The sequence below is a fragment of the Pezoporus occidentalis genome, unplaced genomic scaffold (genome assembly GCF_034315485.1).
Source record: "Pezoporus occidentalis ecotype Australia unplaced genomic scaffold, CSIRO_AGI_Poc_V1 ctg385, whole genome shotgun sequence".
In the NCBI taxonomy this organism is placed as follows: domain Eukaryota; kingdom Metazoa; phylum Chordata; class Aves; order Psittaciformes; family Psittacidae; genus Pezoporus; species Pezoporus occidentalis.
Genome location: NW_026915708.1, coordinates 112,704 through 131,695, shown reverse-complemented (window position 1 = coordinate 131,695; position 18,992 = coordinate 112,704). Strand labels below are relative to the sequence as shown.

At 63.5% G+C, this 18,992-nt stretch overlaps 5 protein-coding genes across 6 annotated transcripts; 4 read left to right on the top strand and 1 right to left on the bottom strand.

The window, feature by feature from the left end:
- Positions 1–152: 152 nt before the first annotated feature.
- On the bottom strand, positions 153–3,585 carry G6PC3 (glucose-6-phosphatase catalytic subunit 3). The gene is made up of 6 exons (XM_062632139.1): positions 3,326–3,585; positions 3,139–3,245; positions 2,933–3,011; positions 2,740–2,858; positions 2,125–2,260; positions 153–486 (listed from the first exon to the last, which is right to left on the bottom strand). Exons 1-6 carry the CDS (start codon positions 3,541–3,543, stop codon positions 153–155), a joined length of 993 nt encoding a protein of 330 aa, XP_062488123.1. The 5' UTR covers positions 3,544–3,585.
- Positions 3,586–4,519: 934 nt separating this feature from the next.
- LSM12 (LSM12 homolog) lies at positions 4,520–8,860 on the top strand. Of its 2 annotated transcripts, XM_062632138.1 has the most exons (6): positions 4,520–4,737; positions 6,114–6,247; positions 7,336–7,445; positions 7,570–7,696; positions 7,953–7,989; positions 8,155–8,860. In XM_062632138.1, the coding sequence occupies exons 1-6, from the start codon at positions 4,617–4,619 to the stop codon at positions 8,178–8,180; spliced, it is 555 nt and encodes a 184-aa protein (XP_062488122.1). In that variant the 5' UTR covers positions 4,520–4,616; the 3' UTR covers positions 8,181–8,860. The 2 variants fall into 2 exon arrangements, with proteins under 2 accessions (XP_062488122.1, XP_062488121.1); XM_062632137.1 differs by having other exon boundaries at positions 4,527–4,737; positions 7,953–8,860.
- Positions 8,861–9,025: 165 nt separating this feature from the next.
- TMEM101 (transmembrane protein 101) lies at positions 9,026–11,790 on the top strand. The gene is made up of 4 exons (XM_062632157.1): positions 9,026–9,194; positions 10,409–10,589; positions 10,660–10,806; positions 11,313–11,790. The coding sequence occupies exons 1-4, from the start codon at positions 9,058–9,060 to the stop codon at positions 11,619–11,621; spliced, it is 774 nt and encodes a 257-aa protein (XP_062488141.1). The 5' UTR covers positions 9,026–9,057; the 3' UTR covers positions 11,622–11,790.
- Positions 11,791–13,311: 1,521 nt separating this feature from the next.
- LOC134170615 (peptide YY-like) lies at positions 13,312–13,796 on the top strand. Its single transcript, XM_062632152.1, has 3 exons — positions 13,312–13,510; positions 13,598–13,663; positions 13,775–13,796. Exons 1-3 carry the CDS (start codon positions 13,323–13,325, stop codon positions 13,794–13,796), a joined length of 276 nt encoding a protein of 91 aa, XP_062488136.1. The 5' UTR covers positions 13,312–13,322.
- Positions 13,797–16,564: 2,768 nt separating this feature from the next.
- On the top strand, positions 16,565–18,691 carry LOC134170617 (pancreatic polypeptide-like). Its single transcript, XM_062632156.1, has 3 exons — positions 16,565–16,794; positions 18,455–18,525; positions 18,617–18,691. The coding sequence occupies exons 1-2, from the start codon at positions 16,616–16,618 to the stop codon at positions 18,516–18,518; spliced, it is 243 nt and encodes an 80-aa protein (XP_062488140.1). The 5' UTR covers positions 16,565–16,615; the 3' UTR covers positions 18,519–18,525; positions 18,617–18,691.
- The last annotated feature ends 301 nt before the right edge of the window (positions 18,692–18,992 follow it).

The window sequence follows — 18,992 nt, the reverse complement described above, 5'->3', positions numbered from 1 at the left end:
AAACGGGTTCTGGCAATAGAACTGCGGGGGGGGGGCACCGCCTTGCTGCCCCCCGCGTCCCCATCGCACTGACGGAGGCGGGGGCCGGTCGGTGACGGCCTTTATTTGGTTACAAATGGGGTCCCCCCCCCCCGCCCCACACTTGGGGGTCGCTACTCGCGGTGTGGGGCGCGGCTGAGCCCCGCGAGGAGCCGCGGCAGCGCCGAGCCCACGAGCCAGGGCCCCGCGGCGGCGCGGAGCGCGCAGCTCCCGGAGCAGAGCGCGGGGTCCCGCGGCTCCCGCAGCCGCTGCAGCCCCTGGAGCGCGGCCACCGCGGCCCCGGCCCCGGCCAAGCGCGGCCACGGGCCCAGGCGCGGAGCGGGAGCCGCGGCCGCCAGCGCCAGCCCCAGCGCGGAGCCCGCGTCCCGCCACAGCGAGGCCAGCGGCCGCGAGTCCGGGCGGAGCCAGGCGGGGCTGGAGCACCAACGGGTGGCGAGGAGCAGGGACCTGGGGGGACACGGAGCGGCTGCGGGGAGGGACCCACGGATGTGGGGCGGGGACGCTGCTATGGGGCGCGAGCATCACTGCGAGGCCAGGGGAATGGAGCTGGGGGGGGAGCAGCTGTGGGGCGGGAGGGACACATAGATGTGGGGCTGGGATACAGCTGTGGGAGGGACACATAGATGTGGGGCTGGGATACAGCTGTGGGAGGGACACATAGATGTGGGGCTGGGATACAGCTGTGGGATGGGACACATAGATGTGGCGCGGGGATACAGCTGTGGGATGGGACACATAGATGTGGGGCTGGGATACAGCTGTGGGCGGGACACATAGATGTGGGGCTGGGATACAGCTGTGGGCGGGACACAGGTGTGGGGCTGGGATACAGCTGTGGGATGGGACACATAGATGTGGGGCTGGGATACAGCTGTGGGCGGGACACATAGATGTGGCGCGGGGATACAGCTGTGGGCGGGACACATAGATGTGGGGCTGGGATACAGCTGTGGGACGGGACACATAGATGTGGGGCTGGGATACAGCTGTGGGCGGGACACAGGTGTGGGGCTGGGATACAGCTGTGGGCGGGACACATAGATGTGGGGCTGGGATACAGCTGTGGGATGGGACACATAGATGTGGGGCTGGGATACAGCTGTGGGCGGGACACATAGATGTGGGGCTGGGATACAGCTGTGGGACGGGACACATAGATGTGGGGCTGGGATACAGCTGTGGGATGGGACACATAGATGTGGGGCTGGGATACAGCTGTGGGACGGGACACATAGATGTGGGGCTGGGACACAGCTGTGGGCGGGACACATAGATGTGGGGCTGGGATACAGCTGTGGGCGGGACACAGATGTGGGGCTGGGATACAGCTGTGGGATGGGACACATAGATGTGGGGCTGGGATACAGCTGTGGGCGGGACACAGGTGTGGGGCTGGGACACAGCTGTGGGCGGGACACAGGTGTGGGGCTGGGATACAGCTGTGGGACAGGACACATAGATGTGGGGCTGGGATACAGCTGTGGGCGGGACACAGGTGTGGGGCTGGGATACAGCTGTGGGGTGGGACACATAGATGTGGGGCTGGGATACAGCTGTGGGCGGGACACATAGATGTGGGGCTGGGATACAGCTGTGGGACGGGACACATAGATGTGGGGCTGGGATACAGCTGTGGGCGGGACACATAGATGTGGGGCTGGGATACAGCTGTGGGGCGGGACACGTAGATAGATGTGGGGCTGGGATACAGCTGTGGGGCTGGAGCACCACAGCGTGGCCAGGTGACTTGACCTGGGGCAGGGAGACTGTAGGGTGCCATGTGGCTAGGAAGCCCGTCTATGGGTGAAGCTACCATCTTTGGGGCCAGGACCCACATCTATGGGGTTGGAACCCCTCTCTATGGGGCAGGTCCCATCTATGGGACATGGGGCCCACATTTACGTGTGAACACACCATGTGGAACCCCTGTCCATGGGGCAGGACTTACCTGGCCAGGGCTTCAGGCCTCAGTGGTGGAAGCTGCCCTTAGGGGCACCAGAGAGGGGAAGCCCCCAAGCCCCCTGCAACAAGCACTGGGGGGTGGCTGTGGGGCAGGAGGTGGGGCTCACCCCACCCAGCACTCACCAGTCGATGTCGAAGCCGGCAGCGCTCAGGACCCAGCGCAGGATGAGGGCGCTGAGTGGCAGGAGCAGTGCGGCGAAGGCAAAGGCGCGGGGGGACCCCGGGGTGCGGCCCTGCAGCCCCCAGCCCAGCACCACCCCTGCAGCACCCGCGGGTCAGGGGGAGCTGCCCCGTAGATAGGGGTCACCCCCCACAGACCCACCCCATAGATGGGGGTCAGCCCCACTGACCCGCCCCATAGATGGAGGTCAGCTCCACTGACCCGGCCCATAGAAGGGAGTCAGCCCCACTGACCCGCCCCATAGATGGAGGTCACCCCCCACAGACCCACCCCATAGAAGGGGGTCACCCCCCACTGACCCGCCCCATAGATGGGGGTCAGCCCCACTGACCCGCCCCATAGAAGGGGGTCACCCCCCACTGACCCGCCCCATAGATGGGGGTCAGCCCCACTGACCCGCCCCATAGAAGGGGGTCAGCCCCACTGACCCGCCCCATAGATGGGGGTCAGCCCCCACTGACCCGCCCCATAGAAGGGAGTCAGCCCCACTGACCCGCCCCATAGATGGGGGTCAGCCCCACTGACCCGCCCCATAGAAGGGGGTCAGCCCCACTGACCTGCCACGGTGCCGGTCACCACCTGATGGGGGAAGTGGGCCAGGACGAAGACCCTCGAGAGCCCCACGGCCGCCAGCAGCAGGACGTAGGCAGCGCAGGGCAGGATCCTCAGCACGGGGCTGCTTGCAGGGGGCGGTTTTCCAGGTGGGAATTCCCGGGCTCCCGCTTCCCAGCGCCCGCTCCCAGCACTCACCTCCCGCAGCGGGCGCGCAGCGCGGCCACGAGCGGCCACAGCGCTGCCGCCGGGACCATGCAGTGCCCCGAGGGGCTCCCTGCGGAGGGAGCGCAGGGAATGAACGGTCCGTGGGGCGCGGGAGGATGAGGATGGAGCCGGGCGCCCCCGGTCCCGTCCCGGGTCCAGCCCTTCCCTGTGCATGCGGGGCGCTGGATCCCGCTCACCGGGTCCGGTCTCGCAGGACACCGGGAACTGCCGCAGCGCCAGCAGCTCCCGCGCCGCCATTCCCGACTCATGGAGCCACCAGAAGGGCCGCTCGCCGAAGAGGAGCCTGGTGGGGACCGGCAGCGCCCCGCGATGAGCGTGGGGCTGCTCCCCGCGGGGAGCCCCGGCCGGCCCCCCGCTCCTCACCACTTGAGCACCACGTTGAGCCACTCGGCCAGCAGCGCGCCCCACAGCACCGCCGTCCCCACGGCTGGCTCCAGGGAGTAGCAGAGCGGGAAGCAGACGGTGAAGAGGTGCTTGGGGTCGGCCATGGAGCTCAGCGGGACCAGGACCCGCTCCAGCCACGACGGCCCCGCCTGCAGCAGCGCCGCAAAGCGGATCCCGGCCTCGTGCAGCGCATCCATGGCTGCGGACACCGGGAACGCTGCGGGGGGAATGCGGCTGCGCTAGGCCAGGCTTGGGGGCTCTGTGGGCCCCTGGGGTCTCCTGTGGGTCCCCTACGCCAGACTTGGGGTCTCTATAGATCCCTATGGGTCTCTATGGGTCCCTTTGGGTCTCTATAGGTCCCTATGGGTCTCTATAGGTCTCTATAGGTCGCTATGGGTCTCTATAGGTCTCTATATGTCCCTATGGGTCTCTATAGGTCCCTCTGGGTCTCTATAGGTCCCTATGGGTCTCTATAGGACCCTATGGGTCTCTATAGGTCCCTATGGGTGTCTATGGGTCACTATAGGTCCCTCTGGGTCTCTATGGGTCCCTATGTGTCTCTATGGGTCCCTCTGGGTCTCTATAGGTTTCTCTGGGTCTCTATGGGTCCCTTTGGGTCTCTATGGGTCTGTATAGGTCCCTATGGGTCTCTATAGGTCCCTCTGGGTCTGTATAGGTCCCCATGGGTCTCTATGTGTCAGTATAGGTCCCTATGGGTCTCTATAGGTCCCTATAGGTCCCTATGGGTCTGTATAGGTCTCTATAGGTCCCTATGGGTCTGTATAGGTCCCTATGGGTCTCTATGGGTCTGTATAGGTCCCTGTGGGTCCCTATAGGTCCCTATGGGTCTCTATGGGTCCCTCTGGGTCTCTATGGATCCCTATGGGTCTCTATAGGTCTCTATGGCTCCCTAGGCCGGGCCGGGCCTCCCAGGATCCCGCAGGCCGGAGCCGTCTCGCGGTCCCTCAGGCCGGGCCTGGCTCCGCTCCGGAGCTCGGGGCTCCCCGGGGCCGCGCTCGGGGCTCCCCCCAGGGCCGCTCCCGCCGCCTCCCCCCGCTTTATCCGGTCCCTCCCGTTGTTCCCCCTCCGTTTCCCTGCCGTTACCGTGGCAACGCCCGTTATCTCCTTCCGCCTACGCTCCCCGTCATCCCCCGCGGCAACTACGGCGTGCGGCGAGGGCCAAGCCCCGCCCGGCGGCGTGCGCGGTGACGTCAGGCGGCCCCGCCCCGCCGCGCCTGGCCGAGGGGAGCCCGGTGCGGGCCGAGACAAGATGGCGGCGCCGGGCGAGTACTTCAGCGTGGGCAGCCTGGTGTCGTGCCGGACCTGCCAGGAGCAGCGCCTCCAGGGCGAGGTCGTGGCCTTCGACTACCCCAGCAAGATGCTGGCGCTCAGTATCCGGCACCCCCGCAGCACCGGCCCTGAGCGGCCCCGGCCTGGCACAGGCAGCGGGGGGGGTGTGGGGCCTGTGGGGGTGATGGGCCCATGGGAGGCCCGGGGAATGGAGGAGGGGTTGGGGGGGGGGGAGGGAGGCGCTGAATGGGGGGGTTTAGGGGGGCTGGAGTGGGGTGACCATAGCCGTCTGTGAGGGGGGGTTGGAGGAGGTGTGATGAGCCCGGGTTTGGGGTTGTGGGGGGTTCTATAGGCAGGGTTTGGGGTCCTGTGGGGAAAGCAGTGGGGCGCTGGATAGGCGGGTTTGGGGGGCTCAGTGCAGGGCTGGACTGGGGTTATGGGGTATAGGCACTCTGTAAAGGGGGTTTGGGGGGGCAGTGATGAGCTCTATGTGGAGTTATGGGGGGCAGTGGGGCACTGGATAGGCAGGCTTGGGGGGCTCAGTGGGGAGCCCTGTGTAGGGCTATGGGGAGGGAATGGGGCCATGGATAGGAGGGTTTTGGGGGGCAGTGGAGGGTCCTGTAGTGGGCTTATGGGGGGCATGTGGGGCATTATATAGGCAGGTTTTTGAGGAACCCTGTGTAGGGCTATGGGGAGGCAGTGAGGCACTGGATAGGCAGGGTTTTTTTTGGGGGGGGGGGGCTGTGGGGAGCCCTGTGTGGGGCTGTGGGGCAACTCTGGGGTGTCTTATAGGGAGGGAAGGATGAGCCCTGCGGTGAGGTGGGGGCTCTGTGTTGAGCACCCCGTAGGGATGCTATAATGCCGGGGATGGCATTAATGGAGGGGAGTGGGGTCCCCTATAGAGAGGGTGTGGGGCACCCTGGGGGCTGGTTTGGGGGAGCCCCGTGGTGGGGTTATGGGGGTGGGTGCCCTATAGAAAGGGTTTGAGGGGAGCCCTGTAGGAGACCAGGCCAGACCCATGGGCAATGGGGTGAGGCTGCCCCTCGGCTCCTGGCCTGGGATTCACTGCAAGGGGCTGGGCTCTGCTCCCAAGGGATGGGACAAGAGTTGCGTGCTCCAGGGAAGGTCCTTTAAGGTCCTTTGCATCCTTAAACCATTCTGTGGGGTTTTCCATGCTCTTGGCTCCCTCCATCCCTGGATCAGAAGGTGCAGGTTGAGGGGTGCTGGTTGGGTTCCCTGCTCAGCATTTGGATCTAAGTGGCTTTTTGGGATGCTTTTCCCAGCATTCCAGGCTGGGATAACTCCTGGTGTAGTCGGGAAAGATGAACCAGCAGTGAATGGATCCCAGGGGAGACCCGGGGGGGTGTTGGGGTCTCCCATTTGTTTTGGGTGATCTGGTTTACTCCTGGACCACTCCGCCCCTCAGGCCTGCAGCTGTGTCCCTGTGGATTTGTATTCCTTAACATCGCCCCCCCAGAATGCCCCTCATCCAGCGGGAAGCCCAACCACGCGGACATCCTGCTCGTCAACCTCCAGTACGTGTCAGAAGTGGAGATAATCAATGACCGCACAGAAACCCCCCCTCCTTTGGCTTCCCTCAATGTCAGCAAGGTAAGGGATGCATTCCCAAGGCTGGGAATGCCCTGTTCCCACTCAGGATCTTGGGCTGGATCCTCTGCTTCAGCAGAGAGGAGGGAGGGTGGAGCTGGAGCAGGGAGCAGCACTGGGATGCTCAAAGGAGGGAGCACTCCATGTGTAGGGAGTGGGCACATCCAGAGCTGTGGGCAGTGGCTCCATATCCCAAATGGAGATCAGTGATGGGCGGTGTTCCTCAGGGATCGGGGTTGGGATCGATCAGTGACATGGACAGTGGGATCCAGCACCCTCAGGAGCTGGTGCTGAGCTCTGGAGCCAGGCTGAGAGCTGGGCCCAGTCACTTGGATATTGAGGAGCCGCTTCCCCTCCTCCCTCTGGAAGGGGCTCCCTTCCCATTCCCCGTGGTGGTGTTGGGAGCAGGGAAGGTGGGGGGCCTGGCTCTGGGGTCTCCCCTCTCATGTGTGCGGAGCCAGGCTGGGATCGCTGGTGCTGCAGCGCTGGGATACAGGCTCTGACACTGGCCTGGAGCTGGGAATGGAGCTGATGGCACATGGGAATGCTCAGCCCTGCCTGGTCCTCTGGTTGTGCTGAGCTGGGACACAACAGGATCCATCTATAGGGATCTGTGGTAGGGGCAGGAATGCTGCTGCTGCAGGAAGGATGCTCAGTGCCATTCATCACATGGGAATGATGCCTTTCCCATCATTCCATGGATGTGGATCTAATCCATGCTGCTGGCATGCAAGGGCTCCTCACTGGCACCGGTGCCTTCAGGTGCTCACTGCAGGGGGTGAAGCCGTGGATCCTTGAATTGGGAATGCTGGAAGTTTGAGCCTTGGTGTGTCTGCTGTGGAGCTGTTGGTGATGGATCGGGAGAGCACATTCCATTGACAGACCTGATCCCAGGATCCAGGAGCACTTGATGGAGGCAGCACATGGAGGGGCTGCTCCTTATCCCGCTGCTCCCAGGGCTGTCCCCACCGCTGCTGGAGGGGGCACAAGGGAGAGGGGCCTGAGGGTGTGGATGGAAGGAGTGGGGTTTCCCGTGGGAATACCGTGCCCATGGTGATGCTGAGGCCCCTCTCCTGCTGTGTCCTCCCCAGCTCGCCACCAAAGCGCGGACGGAGAAGGAGGAGAAGCTGAGCCAGGCCTATGCCATCAGCGCCGGCGTCTCCCTGGAGGGGCAGCAGCTCTTCCAGACCATCCACAAGACGTGAGTCCCTGCCCAGAGCCATGGAATTCCCTGTATCCCAGAGCACGGCCCTTGGGCTGGGGGGCACACACAGAGCTCGGAGCTCCCTGGGGATGTGTCCCTGATCCCTCTTCCCTTCCTGCAGCATTAAGGACTGTAAATGGCAGGAGAAGAACATCGTGGTGATGGAGGAAGTCGTCATCGCCCCCCCCTACCAGGTGGAGAATTGCAAAGGCAAAGAGGGCAGCGCCCTGAGCCACGTGCGCAAGATTGTGAGTATGGGGGGGCATGGCCAGGGGGGAGCCCCACCATCCCCTCCGCCCCTAACCCCTTCTTACCATCCCCTCCGCCCCTAACCCCCTCTTCGCATCCCGTCCATCCCTAACGCCCTCTTCCCGTCCATCCCTAACGCCCTCTTCCCGTCCATCCCTAACGCCCTCTTCCCGTCCATCCCTAACCCCCTCCTCCCATCCCGTCCATCCCTACCCCCCTCTCCCCATCCCCTGCATCCCATTGTTCCCACTGCAGGTGGAGAAGCACTTCCGAGACGTGGAGAGCCAGAAGGTGATGCAGCGTTCCCAAGCACAGCAGCCACAGAAGGAGACCCCTTTGTCCTCCTGAGACCCCCGGGAGCACCGCTCAGCTCTGGTGGCCGCAGTGCCAATTGGGGGGGGGGGGGTGGTGTGGGGGGGCATCGATCCCACTTCGATTTCCCTTTTCATTTCCTGTGGGAGCTCATCCCATTCCCAGCTGTAGCCTTGAAGCCACCCGAGACCAGAGCAACCTCCCCCCCCCCCACTAACAGCTCCTTCTCCCGTTGCCTTTCCCACCCTTTTTCTCCCCATATTCCCAATCCCCCCTTTGCTTTTCTAAAGGGGGGGTCCCCCTATTCCCTATCCCCCCCCCCCTCCCCCCGCCCAAAAGTGATGCCCCGGCTCCCCCAGACCAGCGCTGTCTGGTTGGAATCCAGTTTGCACAGGGCAGGGCTTGAATTCCCGGAGGGAATTCTTCCCTTTAAAGCTATATATGAAGATATATTAAACTGATCCCAAAATCTCTTCTCCCTCAGGATCATGGCAGAAAATCCCCCCCTTCCTCCCCCGTTGGGGGGGTTTCTCTTTATTTTCCTGAATTTTCCCAGTTTTTTTGGGTTTTGCCATGATTCCCGCCCCCGTTTTGGGTTGATTTTGGGGTGTTTTGGTTCAATCCCCCCCCTCCCCCCCCCAGTTCAAGCCCTGCCTGGGGACGAGTGAAAACTGAACAAAAAAGAGTAAAAAGAAAAAAAAGAAAGAAAAAAAACAAACAAAAAACAGAGAAAAAAAAAAAGAAAAAAGGAGAAAAGCAAAAAAAAAAAAGGAAAATTTTTTAGTCTTGTTTAGAAGAAAAAAAAACCGACCAAAACGGACAAAATAAACCCGAACGTTTTTTAACCATCACCGTGTGTGGGGCGAGGGGCGGGGCCTGCGGGGAGGGGGCGGGGCTTCCCGCTGCGAGCAGGTGCAGGGCTGGGGAGGGGGCGGGGCTTCGTGGGGGGTGTGGTGTGCGGGAGGGGCGGGGCCAGGAGGGTCACGGTGGGCGTGGCTTGCGGAGGGGGCGGGCCCGCGGTGCTGGTTCCGGGTCCCGGCGCGGGGCCATGGCGCCGGTGCGCGGGTGGCGGCGGCGCGCGCTGCGGCTGCTGACGGCGGGGGGCGCGGTGCTGCTGACGCGGTTCCCGTTCTGGCACTGCTTCAGCGGGCTCCTGCTGTGCGCTGAGCGCGCCGACGGGAGGAGGTGTGGGGCGGTGTGGGGCTGAGTCAGCCAAGGGGGGGCCCGTTGGGTGTCTGGGGAGGGGCCTGTCAGTGGGGGGAAGGTGGGCTCTAGGGGGTGGTGTCTGTGGGGCGTTGTGTGCTGGTGTCTGGGGGGTGATGTCTGTGGGGCTGGGGGTGATGTCTGTGGGTGCTGTGTGCTGGTGGCTGGGGGGTGATGTCTGTGGGGCTGGGGGTGATGTCTGTGGGTGCTGTGTGCTGGTGGCTGGGGGGTGATGTCTGTGGGGCTGGGGGTGATGTCTGTGGGTGCTGTGTGCTGGTGGCTGGGGGGTGATGTCTGTGGGGCTGGGGGTGATGTCTGTGGGTGCTGTGTGCTGGTGGCTGGGGGGTGATGTCTGTGGGTGCTGTGGGGTGGTGTCTGTGGGGCTGGTGTGTGCTGGTGGCTGGGGGGTGATGTCTGTGGGTGCTGTGTGCTGGTGGCTGGGGGGTGATGTCTGTGGGTGCTGTGGGGTGGTGTCTGTGGGGCTGGTGTGTGCTGGTGGCTGGGGGGTGATGTCTGTGGGTGCTGTGTGCTGGTGGCTGGGGGGTGATGTCTGTGGGTGCTGTGTGCTGGTGGCTGGGGGGTGGTGTCTGTGGGTGCTGTGTGCTGGTGTCTGGGGGGTGGTGTCTGTGGGGCGTTGTGTGCTGGTGGCTGGGGGGTGGTGTCTGTGGGGCTGGTGTGTGCTGGTGGCTGGGGGGTGGTGTCTGGGGGGTGGTGTTTGTGGGGCTGGTGTGTGCTGGTGTCTGGGGGGTGGTGTCTGTGGGGCGTTGTGTGCTGGTGGCTGGGGGGTGATCTCTGTGGGGCTGGTGTGTGCTGGTGGCTGGGGGGTGATGTCTGTGGGTGCTGTGTGCTGGTGTCTGGGGGGTGATGTCTGTGGGTGCTGTGTGCTGGTGGCTGGGGGGTGATGTCTGTGGGTGCTGTGTGCTGGTGTCTGGGGGGTGATGTCTGTGGGTGCTGTGTGCTGGTGTCTGGGGGGTGGTGTCTGTGGGTGCTGTGTGCTGGTGTCTGGGAGGTGGTGTCTGTGGGTGCTGTGTGCTGGTGTCTGGGGGGTGATGTCTGTGGGGCTGGTGTGTGCTGGTGGCTGGGGGGTGATGCCTGTGGGTGCTGTGTGCTGGTGGCTGTGGGGTGATGTCTGTGGGTGCTGTGTGCTGGTGGCTGTGGGGCACTGGGGGTGATGCCTGTACGTGCCGTGCCCGCAGGAAGCCGGACATCCCGGTCCCGTACCTGTACGTGGACATGGGGGTGGCCGTGCTCTGCGCCAGTTTCATGTCCTTCGGGGTGAAGCGCCGCTGGTTCGCCCTCGGCGCCGCGCTGCAGCTCGCGGTGGCCACGTACGCGGCGCACGTCGGCGGCCACGGCCACTACGGGGACTGGTTAAAGGTAAAACCCCCCCATCCGACTCCGGTAACCCCGCCGTAGCCCGGCCCGCGGTGACCGTGTCCCCGTGCAGGTCCGGATGTACTCCCGCACCATCGCCATCATCGGTGGGTTCCTCATCCTGGCCAGTGGCGCGGGGGAGCTGTACCGGCAGCGGCCGCGCAGCCGCTCGCTGCAGTCCACGGGGCAGGTTTTCCTCGGCATCTACCTCATCTGCCAGGTACGGAGAGGGGGGGGGCACAGCCCCGTCCTGACCCACAACGCACTGGGTTTGGGTCCTTTAGGGCTCTGCTCCCAGCACCACTGTCCAACTGCCCTTGAGCACTGCCAGGGATGGGGCAGCCCCATTCCCGGGGGAGCTCATCCCGTTCCCAACCATAGGCTTGAAACCACCCAGGATGAGCAATCTCCAGGCCCCCCATCACCAACAGCTCCTCCTCCCGCTGTATCCAACCTCAGTCCCCACTGTTTCAGTTAGAACCCATCAATCCTTGTCCTCTCACTGATGAAGCTTCCCCTCCAGCATCCCTGTAGCCCGTCTGGGAGCTGCTCTGAGGTCCCCACAGAGCTTCCCTTGTCCTGGCTGAACCGAACCCATCCCTGGCAGTGCTCAGGGCCAGGCTGAAGCATCCTTCCCTATGGAACCGATGGCAGGGGGTTGGAACTGGACAAGCTTTAGGGTCACTCTCCCCATCCCAGCTCCCACCCGTGTTGTCCCATCCTCAGGCGTACTCCCTGCAGCACAGCAAGGAGGACCGCCTGGCTTACCTGAACCACCTCCTGGGGGGGGAGCTGGCGCTCCAGCTCCTCTTTGTGCTGTACGGGCTGCTGGCGCTGGCCTTCCTGTCGGGATGCTACGTGCGGGCGGCGGCGCAGGTCCTGGCCGTGCTGCTGCCTCCCGCCATCCTCCTCATCGACGGCAACCTCGGCTACTGGCACCACTCGCGCCGCGTCGAGTTCTGGAACCAGATGAAGCTCATTGGCCAGAACGTCGGCATCTTCGGCGCCGTCGTCATCCTGGCCACTGATGGATGACGGGGGGGGGTCCCGGTGGGGTTTAACCCCATCACCCCCCTCATTGGAGTTTATCCTGTTTGTAAATACTTGATTCCTGCCCGTGGATGGGGCAGGAGCTGCCTGGGGGCAAGGGGGGGCCCTGGGGGGGCGCTGGCCACTGTGTGGCTGCCCCCCCCCGCCCCGGGGGTGTTTTTACCGATGAACAAGAAGCTTTTCTGTCACCCTGGGGTTGTTCTGGTTGTTGGGGGGATCAGTTTTTTTTGGGGGGCTCAATTTGGGGGCCTGGGGGTGTGATTTGGGGGTCTGGGAGCTATTTGGGGGCAGCCTATGTGCCATAGGGTGCAGGCAGTGATGGGTGTCCCCTTCCTGCAGAGGGGAAACTGAGGCAGGGGTAGCAGGGGGTGGTCCTGGGCTGGGTTTTGCTGCCTGTTCCCTGCCTGCCGCAGGGCTTTATGGCAAGGAGCATTTCGGAATGGGGGGGTTGGTATCCGGTCGTCCCTGTGCCCCCCCCCCCGGAGCAGTGGAAAATCAAACAGGGCCGATAAGAACCTTCCGCCGGGGAGGGGGGGGGACCCGAAGTGCCTCCGGATCCGGGGCCATAAAGCGCAGGGAAGCGGCAGGATCCTGTTTGCTCTGTGGGCCGGGGGGGCCATGGGGGCTGCGCACCCCCAACCCCTCCAACAGCCCTCTCCAGTCCCAGCCCCTCCTTAGGGTGTGATGGGGGGTGGACACATCCAGACCCCCCCGCATCCCCTCCCTGGGCTGAGCCATCCGGTGACCTTTGGAAGCGGCTGTTTGCTGTTCCCGGAGGGAATGGGGCAGGAAGCACTCGGCTATGGGGGGGCCACTGCAGCCTGATCCACACACAACCGCCCCCCCCCCCCCGGATTTGGGGCCATCTGTGCGGTGGCACTGTTGGTGCCAGGTCACGGTGATGGGACATGGGGCTGGTGTGTGTCCCCCCCCCCGGGTCACAGCACGGGGACCAGTGTCCGTGTGTCCTGTGCCATTGCCATGTGTTGCTGTATCCCGTGTGCCGTGTGTGCATCCCATACCTGTGCACCGTGTCCGTGTGCCATGGTTGCGTGCCATGGCTGTGTCACATCCACACCCGTGTGCCACTGCTCCTGCTGTCACATCCGTGCCCATGTCCCATGTGCCACATGCGGTGCCCGTGTCCCTGCTGTGCCCCCATGCTCTGCGCCTGTCCCCAGCCCCCGGGGCTCCTGCTGTGGGGCTCAGCGGGGACACGGGGCTGTGACGTGGACGGGGGGGTGCGGGGGGGTCCAGCCATGCCCCTGGGTCGGTGTTGGGGGGGGAAGAGGAGGCGGTACCCCCCCTCAAGGCCATAAAATGGGGCCGGGACAGGAGCTGCCGCGTCCCAGTGCTGTCACCTCCTGACACTGTGAGTGTGGGGACGGGGCTCGGTGAGGTGTGTGACATGTGGGGTCCTTTGGGGGTTCTTATGGGGCAGGAGATCCCCACTGGGGACACTAAGGGGGGGGCTTGGGGAGGGAGATGTTTGGTGGGACATGGCGGGGGGGGGGGGGGGAATGTCACTTGGGGACCATGGGGTGTGACTTTGGGATGGGGCGATGGGAGTGGTGGTGGGCTTGGGGAGTGATGGGGGTCCATGGGGGTGATGGGGGTGAATTGGGTCCCTGGGGCTGAATTGGGTCCATGGGGGTGATGTGGGTACCAGTGTCCGGTCCCTCTCAGATGGTGATGTCCCCGCGGTGGTGGCACTGCCTGGGGGCCTTGGCGCTCTGTGTCCTGCTGGGCCTGGCCCCGCTGGCGGGCGCGTACCCCCCCAAGCCCCCAAGCCCCGGGGACGACGCTTCCCCCGAGGAGGTGGCCAGGTACTTCTCTGCCCTTCGGCACTACATCAACCTGGTGACGCGGCAGAGGTGAGCGCCGGCACGCGCGGACACGCGTGAACACGCGTGTGCTCTGTACGAGGACCCGTGTGCTCACGGGGACCCCCATGCCCGCAGGTACGGGAAGCGCTCCGAGGCCCCGGTGCTGGGGCTGCTTTGGGGCACCGGCAGTGACAGATCGTGGTGAGTGCCCCCATGTCTCCCCCCTGCAGGGGGGCCGGGCAGCTGCTTTGGGGTACCCAGGGCCGGTTTGGGGGTCCTGGCCCCCACCCCTCACACCAGCGCTTCCCACAGGTACGAGGATGACTCCTCCTGATGACGCCCCCCTCAAGTCTTCCCCATGTCTCCCCTGGGGCTCTGCCGTGTGTGTGGGGGAGGGCCTGGAAACCCCCAGATGCTGAACCGGGGGGTCCCTCTGTGGGGGGGGCCCTGCCCTGACCCCGTTCTCTCCATGCCGTTGTTGGGGGGCAGCCGCATGGCCCCGCAATGGCAATAAAGAGACGATTGTGAGCAGGGGCTGGATTGTGAGTGCGGGGGGTGGTGGGAAAGGATGGAGGAAGGGATGCGGGGGGAATCCAGGGGTGGAGGGGAAGATGCAGGGGGATGGAGGGATGCAGGAGAGAATGTGTGTGGGGGGGGTGATGGGGTGCAGGGGAGGAGGGAGGGAGGGCTGACGGGGGGGGGCAAAGGGGGGAGATGCAGGTGGGTGAAGAGGTGCAGAGGAGGGAGGGATGGAAGGGAGGATGCAGGAGGGATGGAGGGGTGATGGAGGGGTTGAGGGAGGGATGCAGGGGGTGCACTGCGGGGGCACAGGTTACTGGGTGCACTGGTGGGGGTGCCTGGGCAGTGGGTGCTGCCGCTGCCTGCTGGGTCGCTGTGGGGGCAGCAGCCATCAGGGTCTGTGTCAGGGCTGGGGGTCCCCGACCCCCCCCCAGCCCGTGGTTCTGGCTGCAGTGGGGGCTGCAGCTAACCCCGACCCCACTGCCGCAGCCCCACGTCCCCCTGTCCCCCCCTTCCTCCATCCCACCCTCACCCCACATTGCCCCTTCCCCTGCCCAGCCCCACTCTGTCCACCCCTGGGGCCCAGGTGCTCTGGGCACAGACATCGGCTCCCCCCGTCCCTGTCCTCAGCCCGGACCCCCCCAGCCCGGTCACACATTAACCAGGGCAGCGCCAGGGGCCCCGTGGGCCCCCCCCACCCAAGTGGCCGCCGGTGCCACGCGTCCGGGTGACATCGGGGGGGGATGCACACACACATAGGATATAAGGGACGGAGCCAGAGCCGCACCGGGGAGCCCACGGCCACAGCCCCGTGTCAGTGAGTCCTTGTCACCGCTTCTGCGAGCAGGTGAGTGGGGCTGGGGCCTCATCCTGGGGGTGACAGGGACGGGGGATGCGGGAGGTGTGCACATGTGTGTGCTGGTGTGTGCACACGTGTACGGGTCTGTGCTCACACGTGTACGGGTCTGTGCTCACACGTGTACGGGTCTGTGCTCACACGTGTACGGGTCTGTGCTCACACCTGTACGGGTCTGTGCTCACACGTGTATGGGTCTGTGCTCACACGTGTATGGCTGCGTGCTCACACGTGTACGGGTCTGTGCTCACACGTGTACAGGTCTGTGCTCACACATGTACGGGTCTGTGCTCACACGTGTACGGGTCTGTGCTCACACGTGTACAGGTCTGTGCTCACACATGTACGGGTCTGCGCTCACACGTGTATGGGTCTGTGCTCACATGTGTACGGGTCTGTGCTCACACGTGTACAGGTCTGTGCTCACACGTGTACAGGTCTGTGCTCACACGTGTACGGGTCTGTGCTCACACGTGTACGGGTCTGTGCTCACACGTGTACGGGTCTGCGCTCACACGTGTACAGGTCTGTGCTCACACATGTACGGGTCTGTGCTCACACGTGTACAGGTCTGTGCTCACACGTGTACGGGTCTGTGCTCACACGTGTACGGGTGCGTGCTCACACGTGTACGGGTCTGTGCTCACACGTGTACGGGTCTGTGCTCACACGTGTACAGGTCTGTGCTCACACATGTAGGGGTCTGTGCTCACACATGTACAGGTCTGTGCTCACACGTGTACGGGTCTGTGCTCACACGTGTACAGGTCTGTGCTCACACATGTAGGGGTCTGTGCTCACACATGTACAGGTCTGTGCTCACACCTGTACGGGTCTGTGCTCACACATGTACGGGTCTGTGCTCACACGTGTACGGGTCTGTGCTCACACCTGTACAGGTCTGTGCTCACATGTGTACGGGTCTGTGCTCACATGTGTACGGGTCTGTGCTCACACGTGTACGGGTCTGTGCTCACACCTGTACAGGTCTGTGCTCACATGTGTACGGGTCTGTTCTCACACGTGTGCAGGTCTGTGCTCACACGTGTACGGCCGCGTGCTCACACCTGTACAGGTCTGTGCTCACACATGTACAGGTCTGTGCTCACACGTGTACGGGTCTGTGCTCACACGTGTACGGGTCTGTGCTCACACATGTACAGGTCTGTGCTCACACGTGTACGGGTCTGTGCTCACACGTGTACGGGTCTGTGCTCACACGTGTACGGGTCTGTGCTCACACGTGTACGGGTCTGTGCTCACACGTGTACGGGTCTGTGCTCACACCTGTACGGGTCTGTGCTCACACGTGTACGGGTCTTTGCTCACACGTGTGCAGGTCTGTGCTCACACCTGTACGGGTCTGTGCTCACACGTGTACGGGTCTGTGCTCACACGTGTACGGGTCTGTGCTCACACGTGTACGGCTGCGTGCTCACACGTGTACGGGTCTGTGCTCACACGTGTACGGGTCTGTGCTCACACGTGTACGGGTCTGTGCTCACACGTGTACGGGTCTGTGCTCACACATGTACGGGTCTGTGCTCACACGTGTACGGGTCTGTGCTCACACGTGTACGGGTCTGTGCTCACACGTGTACGGGTCTGTGCTCACACGTGTACCGGTCTGTGCTCACACGTGTACGGGTCTGTGCTCACACGTGTACGGCTGCGTGCTCACACGTGTACGGGTCTGTGCTCACACGTGTACGGCTGCGTGCTCACACGTGTACGGCTGCGTGCTCACACGTGTGCACCCACATGTGCCAGGCGCAGCCATGGCTCCCCGCTGCCGGGCGCTGCTGCTGCTGGTGTGGGCACTGGTGCTGCTGCGGGAGGGTCCTGGCGCTGCCAGCCCCGCACAACCCAGGTACCCCGGGGACGACGCGACCCTCGAGGAGCTCGAGCGCTTCTACCAGGACCTGCAGCAGTACCTGAACGTGGTGACCCGGCACCGGTGAGCGTGGGGCGGCCACGCAGCCCCATCGTGACACGATCCCCATTGTGACACAATCTCCATCGCGACACAATCTCCATCGCGACACAATCCCATCGTGACACAATCCCATCGCGACACAATCCCCATCGCGACACAATCCCCATCACGACACGATCCCCATCGCAACACAATCCCATCGCGACACGATCCCCATCGCGACACGATCCCCATTGTGACACAATCCCCATCGTGACATGATCCCCATCGCGACACAATCCCATCGCGACACAATTCCCATTGTGACATGATCCCCATTGCGACACAATCCCCATTGCAACACAATCCCCATCGCGACACGATCCCCATCGCGACACGATCCCCATTGTGACACAATCCCCATCGTGACATGATCCCCATCGCGACACAATCCCATCGCGACACAATTCCCATTGTGACATGATCCCCATTGCGACACAATCCCCATTGCAACACAATCCCCATCGCGACACGATCCCCAGCGTGACACGATCCCCATCACGACACGATCCCCATTGCTACACGATCCCCATCTCAACACAATCCCCATCGTGACACGATCCCCATTGTGACACAATCTCCATCGCGACACAATCCCCATCGCGACACAATCCCCATCACGACACGATCCCCATCGCAACACAATCCCATCGCGACACGATCCCCATCGCGACACGATCCCCATTGTGACACAATCCCCATCGTGACATGATCCCCATCGCGACACAATCCCATCGCGACACAATTCCCATTGTGACATGATCCCCATTGCGACACAATCCCCATCGCGACACGATCCCCAGCGTGACACGATCCCCATCACGACACGATCCCCATTGCTACACGATCCCCATCTCAACACAATCCCCATTGTGACATGATCCCCATCATGATATGACCCCCACCGCGACACGATCCGTGTCGCAACATGGCCCCATTATGACTTGATCCTCAAAGAGGTACAGCCCCATTGAAATGTGCCCCCATAATGACCTGCTCCCCACTCTGACCTGCCTCCCATTGTGACTTGCTCCCCATCACGACATGCTCCCATTGTGACATGCTTCCCATTGTGACCTGCCCCCACTGTGACCTGCTCCCCATTGCAATGTGCTCCTCATCATGCTGTGCCCCCTGTTATGACCTGCCCCCATTGTGATGTGTTCCCCATCCCCATTGTGACCTGCCCCCCACTGTGACGTGCTCCCCATCATGACCTGCTCCCTGTTGCGACGGGCATCATGACGTGCTCCCATTGTGATGTGTTCTCCACTGTGACCTGCCCCCTTTTACACACTGCTCCCTGCTGCCCCGTTCTCCCCGTTACACACTGCTCCCCATTACACACTGCTCCCCATTACACACTGCTCCCCGTTACACACTGCTCCCCATTACACACTGCTCCCCGTTACACACTGCTCCCCGTTACACACTGCTCCCCATTACACACTGCTCCCCGTTACACGTTGCTCCCCATTACACACTGCTCCCCGTTACACACTGCTCCCCGTTACACACTGCTCCCCGTTACACGTTGCTCCCCATTACACACTGCTCCCCGTTACACACTGCTCCCCGTTACACACTGCTCCCCGTTACACGTTGCTCCGGTGGCTGCTCCCTGGTAACACGCTCCCTGCAGGTACGGGAAGCGCTCCGGTGGGCGGGCGCTGTCCGAGGAGCCCTTCGGCACCGCGGGGTGCTGAGCCCCAGGTGAGGAGGGGCCGGGGCTGGGTCATCCCGGGCATCACCTCCGTGTGCCGGCAGGGCTGTGGGTGCTGGGTGCTGACCCCTCTCCTTGCAGGGATGCTGCGCGGCCGGTGGGTGAAGAGGAGCCTCCCAAAAGCAGCAACACCACCCACCTACAGCACCCACCAACGGCACCCACTGCACCCACCTACAGCACCCACCAGCGGCACCCACTGCACCCACCTACAGCACCCACCAACGGCACCCACTGCACCCACCTACAGCACCCACCAACGGCACCCACTGCACCCACCTACAGCACCCACCAGCGGCACCCACTGCACCCACCTACAGCACCCACCAACGGCACTCACTGCACCCACCTACAGCACCCACCAGCGGCACCCACCAACGGCACCCACTGCACCCACCTACAGCACCCACCAGCGGCACCCACTGCACCCACCTACAGCACCCACCAACGGCACCCA